General features: G+C 41.9%; 1 protein-coding gene across 5 annotated transcripts in view; it reads right to left on the bottom strand.

Annotated features, from left to right (window-relative positions):
• arhgap23a (Rho GTPase activating protein 23a) overlaps window positions 1-12483 on the bottom strand; it is an 83468-nt gene that overhangs the window by 22628 nt on the left and 48357 nt on the right. For 3 of the 5 annotated variants that reach the window (XM_030140518.1, XM_030140515.1, XM_030140514.1), the window contains exons 6-11: window positions 11821-11875; window positions 7168-8809; window positions 2329-2484; window positions 999-1110; window positions 857-896; window positions 483-620 (exon numbers count right to left, since the gene is read on the bottom strand). In XM_030140518.1, the coding sequence (XP_029996378.1) occupies window positions 483-620; window positions 857-896; window positions 999-1110; window positions 2329-2484; window positions 7168-8809; window positions 11821-11875 (2143 nt within the window). The remainder of the gene's footprint in view (window positions 1-482; window positions 621-856; window positions 897-998; window positions 1111-2328; window positions 2485-7167; window positions 8810-11820; window positions 11876-12483) is intronic. The other 2 variants (XM_030140516.1, XM_030140517.1) reach the window with 2 other exon arrangements.

Here is a 12483-nt window from a genome sequence, read left to right as displayed (position 1 = left end):
GTTCATTTTGCATGTTTGTGATTAACTGAAGGATCATTGAGTATTTAGTATGAAACTTTCCTCTTCCTTAAGCTAAAAAACCTCTTTAAAACCCTTGTGGATTCACATCAGAATGCATCATCACAAAGCTGAGCTTGTGAAATGTTGATTTTTACAGATAAATGGTTCTCACAGGACAACAAACCTGCAAACATATGATGATTTTATAGAATATGATGCATTGATGTAGATTAAATTACCAACAATTTATAATGTGGTAAATGAGCCAAAACCTAAACACATATAGCAATAAAATTAATCAAAAACATCATATATATTAGAGTAAAGCACTGACACGAACCATTTTTGTGACATAATGAGCACATTTTGATAATAACACATGCATACTTTTACTTAAGTAAGGTTTTCTGGCAGATGTCTTAATATTTTCACATTGTGGTCTTACAAAAAGTTAAATAAAGGCTGAGCGACTCTGTGCCCACCTTTCCCTTCTCTGTGAGGATTTGTTTGAAGTGCAGCCATCCTTCTCGCCGTACATCACTGTAGGTGATGTTTCCCAGCTCGGAGGTGGAATGCCGTTTCGATCGAACCTCCTCTGCCGTCCCAAGGTTGTCCAGAGACTGAAGCACATACAGAAAAATATTCAGCACTTTTACTGATAAGATGATGCAGAAATAATCAAAGGCAACAGGCAAAGTATCGAGATTCTGTATCTCCTCAATCATCCTCTGAGTCAGTCTGGCAGAATAACTTGATGTACTCCCAAAAATATTTCACGGGAGCAGACACACTGTCAAGATTTACTGCTGACTGCACTTTTTGCTTCCTGTAGGTTAATCTAAAAAGATGTACTCACTCCATCTGTGAAGAAACTTTTCACTCTCTTTGGAAGCCTCCTGTGGACAAAACAACAACAAATCAGAGGGTTAATAGTTATCTTTGTCTGCACGTGTCATTTATTAAGTTTCATTTGCACAGTCTTTTGTCCGAGTACTCACGAGAAGACTCGGCCCTCTTCTCGAAATGTGTTGAGTCCTTCGTCACATGACTTGGAGCGCTCTGTGGTGATGGCTAGAAGATAGGAGGAACGGCGACTGGATTTAATACTGCCTGCTCGGTGAAGATGAATGAATGGAGACAGGAAGAGAGAAGAGAGAAAACAAAGAGAAAGAGACAGAGAGAAAACAGAATGTTGATGTAATGCCAATCACCATGGCCGGTGTTGGATTAGGAGATGGGGACAGTGAAGGGGGAGGCAGGAGGTGGAGGTGGAGGGGGATGTCAGGTTTGGGAGGCGAGTGAGTGGTGACGATGGGGAGATGGGCTGGAGCAGTGGGTTAATATAAGATTATCTCTTTTCTGTTTCTCACCACTGACATGCAGGTTTAACATCCATACTGACATGCATTTGGGTCATTTCCTTCAAGATTATTATCATGCAATTTTGAGTTTGAAATAACCTCCGATACAGACACATATACAGTAATGTAACTTGATCGAGGACAAAGTTAAACCTTAAAAACCTATTATATTCTTACTGCAAAACACGCAATTTATAAATCCAGCATGCAAAACATATAGAGCACTTTCCAAAACCTCATCTTATCAAGTAATTTTATCTACAATTCAACCAGAAAAGTCTTCTTGTCAAAGAAGAAAACTGGTACAATAACGTCATTTCAAGTTAGTATGTTAAAAAAGAGCAACATCTAAACTAATCTAGTCATTGTATATTTGACTGGTGTTTGTTAAAATGATGCTGTTTATTTTGTGAAATGCTATAGATTGTAGTCCTTAGTTTTTTTCTAAGTTCAACTGGACTGGTTTTGTTCTTGAAAACATTGCGTCTTTCATGCAATTTACTCCAGAATTTGTAACTTCATCAGTTCTAACCTCATCAGTTCTAGTGTCTAGGATGAGAGATGAAACAGTTTCAAGAACAAAACCAGTCCAGCTGAACTCCGAAAACTACTGTGAATGAATGATGACCTGGTTAACTTTCACAGATGTGTATGGACTGTAGTGCTGTGTCAAGGAAAAAATTACTTTACTTGCATAAGTATCATAAAAATATTGACTTTCATCAAACATCTTGATTTGTAATAGGTTTAAATTGGCAAAAATTACTTAATAAGTTGAATATTTTTGCATTGAGGAAAGCAGAAAGGCTCTTAAGAGGGTTGTGAGATGTCATGCACACCTCATCAGTCCCTGTTTGAAGTAAAGATAAGGGTCTACGTACAGGTAAACATAACAGATCAGATATTTTTCAGCTGAGGCTGCTGCATGCAGTGGGGAGGAAGGGAAGGCGCAGAGGGGGGAACTCACTGCAATCTTGTGAGAAGAGCCTAGTGAGGGGGAAGGTGAAGGTGGGGGAGGCAGGGCTGGTGACCACGGGGGGCGCAGAACTCATGCCGCTGGACACCACGGAGGACGCCGGCACGTGGCGGGCGCGCAAATCAGCACCGGGGCTGGTCGGTTCATCTGTTGGTGGGTGGAAGGAAGGCGGGAGGAGAGGGAAAAGGTGAGAAAAGAAGAGGGGAGGAAAAAAGGGAAGGGTTAGGTGTTAGAGAAAAAGGTCAGGAGGAAAAAGGAAAATAGCGGAGGTTAAATTAAAAGAGGGAGCGGCAGAGAAGAAGGTTTTTTTTAAAGGAGGAGGAATGACGAGGAATGGCAGGATTACCATAAAGATACTGAGCAAAAACAATTTTACAGTGTCAGTCTCTCCCAACGTATCCTCAAATTTCCTTCTTTTAACTTAAGAAATCAACACTTACAGAAACCAAACCGACACAATGCATGGAAGTAACACAAAAAACAGTCCAGACACTCAATTAGAAACAAAGAACCCTTGAAAACTCTGCAGGGAAGGTAAACATAGAAATGCAACCTGAGCACAAATGCAACTAGTTTTACACATATAACTATACAATAACTTATAAATAATGTACCTGTATCTCCTGCTGCCATAGAGAGAACATGTCAGATACTGAGAGCAGAGCTGGTTTTGTTACAGAGATTAACTGACTTGAGGTTTCAGTTCTTTACAGAAATGTACAGTAGTGTGTGAAATGGTACATGCATGAGAAAAAGTGACAGTCATGCAACCGTATAATAGAACAGAGGTTAATAATTGGATGTAAGGGCTGATGGGAGCTTTTGTGTCATGAATGGAGCCTTGGTGTTGCAAACAATGAAGAAATAAAGTAGTTTAAAAAGGTCCCACAGGCTAAAGTCTTTAACACTGTGAGCTATGGCAAAGGGATATGAAACTGCAACACACACACATATGAATATGCACACAGACTCACACTTCCTGACTGTCAGAGAGGATTAGACACGGCCTGATGTATTTGCATAAAGTGAGGAGAGGCTGGATTTGCTGGTGACATTTTAAAGTGTCAGGAGTGAAGTGTTGGGAGGTTTTCTGTGGAGTCAACAGAGGGCAGTACAGCTTCAGAATGGAAAGACTCTGGAAGAAATCCACCCCCACAGACCACCACGCAGCCTTCTGGGAACATTTAAAAAAGGCTTCTTATAATTTTGCATTTCATGTCATGGTTTTTCATTTAATTTCCCTCATCTTTTCGTGATCGCTCCTCATCTTGCTTCCCTTTCTTGCCCTCTGGCTCTTCTCCACCTCCCACCAGTTCTGTCGTCCTATTCTTCGCTCTGGTACATACGAAAGCCCAACGTAAGGCGGAAAACATTCCCAATCTCAGATGAGGAATCTGCCTGTTTACAGTGCAGCCCAGAAATAGCCGGGCTGTGGGTTTAACAAAGGCCGTCATTAACGGGCAGCCGGAGAGCGAGCTCAGACAGAGATGGACCAGCAGAGGGGAGCAGCATACAGCTCCAACTACCGCTACAGCCACTGTGTCCAGTATCTATGACAACATATGGAGATCAGCACTTAGACATAATGAGAACCTAGAAAGGGAAAGACATAAAACTGCACTTCATCACCAAATGTAGACATTTTTTTTTCCCTGATAGAGGAGTATCTTTACTTTACAAGAAAAAAATCTTACTTAAATGATTAAATGGAAGGAAAATGTCATGATGGAAGGGAGCACTAACCTTCAAAGACCTAAACAGCCTAATAATCTAAAACGTTTAATAACTTTAGGACTACTAATTCTATCAGCGCATTTAAATACTTCAGGCAAAATGCAGTTTTTCAGCTTTTCAGTGGCATCAGAAGCTGTGTAATGAATGTGCAAACACTGTCATCTTCTGCAGCATTGATTCACCAATAAAATCCATATAGTTTGACAAATGACAGTGGTTGTATGCATTAGTTTTTATGTTCATTTAATGATATATTTGGCTGAAAAAGTCATTTTTTCTTAAATTTTCTCTGTTTTGATCTAATAACCTTTGAATTTACTCTGAACTTTTATAAACATCTACATCATCAGTAAATTAAATATAGGAAAATACCAGATTTTCGCTAACAATGCAAAATCCCAAGAATAGTAATAATAATAATAGGATAATAGGAGAGGCTAAACGTTAAGTTGGAAGCTGTTAAAAAAAAATAATTGTAGGTCTTTAAGGGTTAAGCATTAAGCTGAGTATTGTTTGACATTTTCCTATAATAGTCCTGAAACAATATGTGAATTGCATGGAAGTTTCAAAACTGTTTCAAAAATGTGTAAGAACTCAAAATAAAATATCCTAACTAAATGGGATGTTTGAAGGGATGCCCACATGTCCAGTTTCAATTGTATCATAGAAAAAGGTTTCTTTCGGATCTGCAAAATTGAAGGGGTTTGTCCTGAGTTCATGACCTAAACTTACACTAAATCAGTGTGGTAACATCATATTGGAAATGATGAAATTATAATCTGAATCAGTAAGAATCACAAAAATCTATCGGATATAGAATCATATGAATAGGTGTTCAAAACCAACTTTTGGTCCATGGCAGTAATGTGATTTCTTGTTAATCTGAGACAAATAAACCCTCAGAAAACTGAAAAAAAAAAAAAGGATTTGAAAAAAAGAAAAAAAACGGAGCTGTTGCCTGCAAGACAAGACGGAGGGCACACGAAGCAGGACAGAGGCCAGAACAGAGGCTAGAACAGAAGGTCGTGGTCCTGGTCTGTTGTGTCCAGGATCCGGCGAGTAAAGACAGTAATAGACTGAGCCCCCACATACCCACACAGACACACAAACCCCTTCATCTTCCAGAGAAGCACAATAGCAGCATTGAGGGCGGGAGCTGAGTGTATGGGCCCCTACTGTTCCCCACAAGAAGCGCCACAAAAACCTCCTGGTAATTTACAGCTTACATTCATGTTGAAAGACTCAGAGAGTCGGCACGGAGTGAAATACTGGATCTGCTGACGAGCCTTTTCCTGTTTTATCCACTTTGTATAGCTTACTAAGTAAGAAAAATACTTTATCGGTTAAACTAGTGAAAAAGACCTGAATATTTTCATGTCGTATCTCCCTAAAAGGCAACATGGAAACATGTTTGCAGTCTGGCACAGTCTGTCTTTGTGCTTGCTAACTCATAGGCATCCTCAATTTGCAGACATAAGCACAACAGCCCATTAAATCACATGTTCTGAAACAAGCCCAGATCACATCGGAGAGATAAAATGATGGAGAAAGATAGAGAAAAGAAAAGCTAGTTCTTGTCTATGGGGAGAAACTAGCCTAGTTTCAGTTTATAGCACTTAAGCGTGTCCCGGCCTGCAGCTCTGACTGCCTGGTTTCGTTTAATTCAGGTGAAGGTACGAGGCAAGAATGTGCACTGACAGAAAGGCAGAGAAGCAGAGAGATGCCTGATACGCTGGATTTTCTCTCTTTAAATGACTTTCATGGCTTGGCTCAAATGTCGGTGGTCATTCCAATCAGGTCAAAGCCTTAGAGTCAGCTGATTTGAATCTATTCGGCATTAGCTCTTCTTTTTTTTTTTCTTTTCCCTCCTTAGGCTGTGGTGTAGTAATGGAGGCGCAGCTCGTCTGACTGACTGACTTTATTTGCGTACAGTTTGACTTAATGGCTGCTGTCAATGTCCTGATACAGACTGATCTGCAGCCGGAGGAGCCCCTTTTCTCTTTGACTCTTTTCAGAGTCTTGAACAAGCCACGACATGATCACCAGCACAAAGGCCATAACTATATGTATTCATATGGAAACAGAAGACCTGCATGTACAGAAGTTATGACAGATAACTTTAAGTGTAATGTGTAAATGGTGCAGTTTTTCTGACAGGCTTTGACTTTAAATAAACTTTAAATAATAGACAATTCAATGATCCCTTTAATTTTCAGCAAATCTTGAATTACTGCAGTCAAATTTAGTGCATTTTTTGCATTTTTGATGTACATGTTACTAATCCCAAATTCCAAATAAAAACAGTGTCATTCAGGATATTTTTGCAGAAAAATTACATCTAGTTTAACCTCATATTCATTTTTTAACAACATAAAACTAATCGCATTCCAGAGTCTTTGAATGGGTTTCGGAGTTGTGTCTTCAGTTTTTCTAAAGATGTATATGTTTAAATGTTTAGGCTACAAAAAATGTATTTGAATAAGTGTGCAAGTCTTCTGTCTGTAGATATATATATTCCATGGTAAAATGAAATAAAAAAGACAGAATGTCGAAACTCACTTTTTAGTTAGTTAACAAGACCCGTTTTGGCAAGTCTTTGTTTCCATTCAGCTTTTCTGATTTGATATGGAATTTCAAAGAAAAATAACACATAAATATGACACACTATAGTCTCCAAAACACCCAAACACAGAGTCAGGAAGTCAGACTCCACCTCATTTCCTCCTCTATGAGGAGGTGACCTTAGGCACCGAGGCCAGGTAGTGGGATTAGTGAAGTCAGATCAGATATGATTCAATCACACTGGTAATGCTGTCTGTGAGACGATGGGAGGTTCCAGTGTTACACAACACAAACATACACAGACAAACACGCATCAATAGAATTTAAATGAGAGAGTGGAAACTGAATCTGAGACGAGCCCGAAGCCTGAATAGACAGACAGAAAGGAAATTAAGGAAACAAACACACAAACCCCAAACTCATAATTTTGTCTCAATTATAGCTCTGTGTTTCCTCTCACTTAAGCTTTCACTAACATTTAATACACAATATGAATTCTGTGTTAGGATGAAATCTAAAAGTGTCGATGCTCACCTATGAAGGGGATGGAGGCCAGAGAGTCGTCCTCTAACGGGAGGGGGGCAAGGCTGCCGTTGGGTTTGCGTGGGGCTCCATCTCCTGCAGAAGGTACCGGAGCCAAGTCCTGGGATTCTGGAGAAAACAATGAGGGTTCTAGCCCGTCCATGGGCAGCGCGTAGTGGGGATGTCGCATACCGTGGGCGTTCCTCCGCCCTGTGGGAGGTTTCTGCCTTAGCACGACTTCCTGCGTCTGTGCCGCCACTTCCGTCTGTGCCTCCGTCGATCCCCGTTCTCTCTCGTGGTTTGTCGGCCTGTATGCTCTGTCCTGGGATTCCGGTGTGGTCGATGTAAGCGGGGATGCCGACGAAGCATTAATGGATGCAGAGATGGCCTCTGGGGGACTCGTTTTAGGTGTTAGGTTCCAGTTCAAATGGGGGCCAGTGTATGAGGGGTCCCTGAAAGAGTGGGCCTGCTGCATGATGCGACCCGTCTTACGGTAAAATGAGGGGCTGTAGCTGCGGTAGCCGACAGGCTGGTCGTCCATGCTCTGCCCAGGAGGGAGCCGCCTGCTCTGGGGGGCCGCCTGCTGGGGCTGGGACTGGGACTGGGGCTGCGAGTGGGTCTGGGTCGGTGTGTGGTGTTTTGAGTGAGACTGTGAGTGTCGAGATACTGGTGGAGCCTGTGTTGCACCGAAGTGGCTCCCCGGTGCTGGTCGTGGGTAGGCGTCGGGTCTGGGGGGTGGTTGGGGAGGCTGATGCCATGACGGTCTCTCAAACCGGGGCGAGACCAGTCCAGCTGCTTCTCGGTCCAACATCTCTAAAGAGCGGCCATGGCGATCATACTGGGCTAGTAGGTTTTCGGAGCGTGTTCGGGTGTAGTTGGATGCAGGGTGGCCCCTACCTGGATCCCCCTCGTACTCGTAGGACCAGTAGGGATCTCCTTGAGGCCCCGGTCCTGACTGTTGCAGTAAGAGCAGAGTGTCCTGGGAGGCGCTGTGTGGCCATCCGCCGGACCGCTGCTGCTGCCTCCTCATGTCGCTGAGACGGTCCTGAGAGTAGCTGCGGTGGCGGGTCTGCATACTGCGTCCCGAGCGGTCAGGCAGCTGGCTGTAGTACCAGTCTGACAGGGCCTGCTGGCAACGCTCAGGGCGAGCATGGCTGAGCTGGGGCAGGGGCGGGCTGGTCCATGCTGAGCTGGACTTCCGTGGCTGAGCCTGGGATGAGCCGGCAGCGTGGTGGTTGGGGTAGTGGACTTGGAGCGGACTCGACAACGGGCCTCCTGATGAGGACGAAGACGAGTAGGAGCGGCCCCTGGTCTGACCCTGAGGCTGCTGACTAGTCATACCGTACTGGATCTCCTCTGTGCGGTGGGCCGGGCTGCTGTGACCCACTCCTCCTGGTTCTCCCGGCCGCCCCTCCTGCCAGCTGGCGGGGCTGCCCACAGCAGAGCGGTTGTCCAGGGGTGAAGATGGGCTGGAGGAACCGGGCCAGCGACTCCAGTTATCCAGCTGGTTCTGGCCCATGGAGGCAGACGACGGGGCCCCGGCTGAGGGCTGGGTTTTGGTGCGTTGGTAACAGATGGGTGGGGGTGGTGGGAGGTTCTCTGCTCCCCCTGAGTAGGGTTCGTTGCCTGTCAGGTAGGCATCCTGGGAATAAGCCTGAGAGAAGAAGAAGAGCATGTGAGAGGAGAAAGCGTACATGACAGGAATGAAGACTGAAGAAAAGGTGAGTGTGGATGCAGATTAAACTTTAACCCTGTGTATACTATTGTCACGAATTTGCCTCAATATTCCCCTGTTTTTGTAATAAGCTGCTATTCAGTACTCTTTGTGAATGTATGTTACCTGATTATCTATAATCCCTGCCATGCATGGATTAATTTCAACACCATGTTTCTGCAATGGTGTAATTAATTTCATGACATTCTACTGATTTTTGGATCATTTTTGTGTTGTTTGGATTGCTGATTGGACAAAATGATTAATAGCAAAACCAATAAAATAATCGACATACCTGAGATTGAAAAATTTGTTTAATTACTATTATGACAATCATGCCTAATGTCACTAATTTGCAATTCAAATGAAATCAAATCACTTAATTGAGGATCTCTATCCCAGTAGCAACACAATTTTTTTTTTCTATAACTGTAAATAAATTTAGGTAGTAAGGGGTTACGACTGATTTGTAACAACAATTTTTCCTTTATAAACCTAATTAAATCTTGATTTATTTTCAAATCCTGCTGTATCAAACTCACTGCTTAAAAAAAAAACAAAAACAGTTTTTAGAGTTTTTCCTCCAAAAAACAGATTCAAAACTTCCCAACACATAAACTTAAACTTGAGGAGCTTTAACGTTTAACATGGCTGAGGTTGATTTAGCAAAACAGCAAATTCCTTGAAAATCATTTAGTGATTGATGTTGTTGTATTTAAGGACATCAGTTCAACAAGAAACTTTTTCTGGAACTGAACAGAAGTGGACCAACTGTCACAAATGCCAGTGTAAGACATGCAGCTGTAACATCAAATAATACTCAAACTCTTAGTGGCCCTGAGATTATATGCCACTAGATGTTTCCAGAGAATGAATGGGACCTATTTGGACTAAACAGCCACACTCTATTGAATAACAGCACCTCTCTACTGATTCACAACAATAAACTTGGATTTATTAAATACAGATACACTTAATTTTACTTCTGGAAATACAAACATAAGTGCCGGAAAATGGATGGACTTACTCATTTAAATCTAATTTTGCTGAACTGTGTTTTGACCTCATCTTAGATTAAGCTGATCTTTGTTTGTTTTCACCCAGACTAAATCAAAACGAACCCTCAATGTAAACAGATCTGACAGCAACACAAACCATAACCTTGACTCCACTGTATGTGACAACACAATATATCTGTTCAAAACACAACCAGCCTTTAAGTGAAGCTGTCTCTCAGCTCAACCCCTGTGCCACAGTTTGTCCCCAGGGCCTCAGCTCTCAGAACAAACACATGCTAGCGAGAAAACTGCACGAACTGCCTTCAGCAAAAGCCACAGCATTGCACAGCAGAGGCAGACATCCACACTCATGTTACATCCACACATGACAGGATACACTGCACTGTATGTACACACTTTTAACAACAACAAGCCTCTAATAATTAATTGATCCTTTAATCAATTAGCCCTAGTGTCACTGACAACTTTAAATCAACTTGACAACAAAAGCAAGGCCAGAAACACTTCAAAACAACTGCTTTGCCACTCTACAAGCCCAATGAATCAGACAGAAAGCTGGAAAGCAAAATAAAAACTTCCAGAACAACACTTCCTCAGACTGTCTGTCAAATAGACGGACACTGAGGAGGACAAGCATGGAACCAGACAGACTTCACCTCACCGACACTGCTGCTGATTCTTCTGATTTTACCGCCTCTTCTTCCAGATATATCCCTTTTTCAACTGCTTTTTCCGGGACTTGTCTATCTGTTGATCCTCTTGTTTTCTCCTCTCTCTGATCCTTCCAAACTCCCTCTCTCCTCCCTCTGATTCTCTGCCTTACTCCACCCTGTGGGAGTGTGGAAGGAGGCGCAGCACTGCTGATGTCATGCTAGGAATGCAGCAGATACAGGCATCGGAGCGAAGGGGGGAGTGGACAGACAGACGAACGGGTTTACAGTGTTAAGACACGGTATACTGTAGTTGAATGGAGAACCCAGTTTTTGAGCTTGTTTAGTTTGTCATGTGGGAGAAGCGTCAAAAAATGCAGTGATCTGGTTTTGTGTGTTGACATGTTGCTCTGGGTTAATGGGAGGGGTGAGGATGATGCATGTCTCATCATGTGAGCGTGCATGGAGCAACCTGTGGAGCGTCAAAAATGTGTTGTACAGTGCACTGGGTGTGTAAGGGACCTGCTTTTTAAAGGGGAACCTTCAACAATCGAGACACCAGTGGCTTTTAATGAATGTGTTTTGTAATTTAAAGACAGAGCAGAGAGCCTGTGAGTCACTCTGAAGAAATCTTGACATTCTTTGACAATGACGGTGGTGAATCCTGAGTGGACTCTGCAAACAAGCACTGCAGGGTATATACTACTGTATATACTGTTCACAGTACTGAAATAGTTACTGACATTTTGTTTATGACTATCAATGCATTAAAGAAAATGAACTGAATTATCATAAAATGTGCCTTTTTCTTGCAAAGACTGAAGCATGTATTGATGGACACTCAAATGTAAAATACAAAAACAAGTCAAATTCTGTTTCTGTTTCTATTCTACCTCTAAAAACCATTAAAGCCCTAATAACTGTCTATCAGCTTTAAGGCATAACTCTTAACCAACAAACCTTGGCCTGTATGTTTGTTTACTACAGAAAGCCTATTAGATTCAGAAAACAGTCATGTGACCTCCACAATATGCCGCCAACTTAATCTCATGATGTAACCAAAATGCAGCTGCACAGTGAACTTTTCAAACAAAGCTCTAGGTAAATTTTGTAAAAAAAAAAAAAAAACCACAGTGAGGTATCTGAAAAGTCTTGCTCCCCAACTATGAACTGAGACATCCATGGTTCAGCTTCTGCAGTTGGTGACCTTTGACTTCTCTTCTCCACTGCCCACTATGAAATAAAAGGCACACAAACAACTGCAAGAGAATTAAGCACTTACCAACTGGAGCACGTCTTCATCTTTGGGCATAATGGAGAGCTCCAACACACTCTCACTGCAAGAAGTAAATAAAAAGGCAGATAAGAAAAACACTTAATTTCACAATGAGGTAATATGGCTACAATAAAACATCCTGATCAAGTGCTAAACCCTTAAAGAGGTAGAACTATTTTTGTGGCAACTTCTATAATCCTTTGTATTTCTCAGCAAAAAGCAACTATTTTCCTTTATTTCACTGACCATAGATGTTCATAAATCTTCAAAGAAAATTCAAAGTTTAATCACAACAGACTGAACTGAAGCAAGAATGATGTTTTCAACAAAATACACCATTGACTGAATGTAAAAACAAGCATCTATGTCTGACTACATGGGTTTTATTGGCGAATCAATATTGCAAAAGATGATGGTGTTTCCACTTTCACTATGGAGTCTCTGAACACCCAGATGAAAAGCTGAGAAACTGCATTTTACCTTAAATATTTTAATTTTAATGTATTGCTAGGATTAGTTGCTCGAAAGTTATACAACATTTTAGATCTGTAGATAATTTTAATTTCTAGTGGCTGTTTAGATATTTCAGGGTTAAAATAAAATTAAATACGCAAATTTTGAAATGTGTACTGCCGGATTTTGCAGCTCTGACCACTGACCTCTGATTTT

This window comes from Sphaeramia orbicularis, chromosome 8, assembly GCF_902148855.1.
Source record: "Sphaeramia orbicularis chromosome 8, fSphaOr1.1, whole genome shotgun sequence".
Taxonomy (NCBI): Eukaryota; Metazoa; Chordata; class Actinopteri; order Kurtiformes; family Apogonidae; genus Sphaeramia; species Sphaeramia orbicularis.
This window is presented reverse-complemented; position numbering and strand designations above follow the sequence as displayed.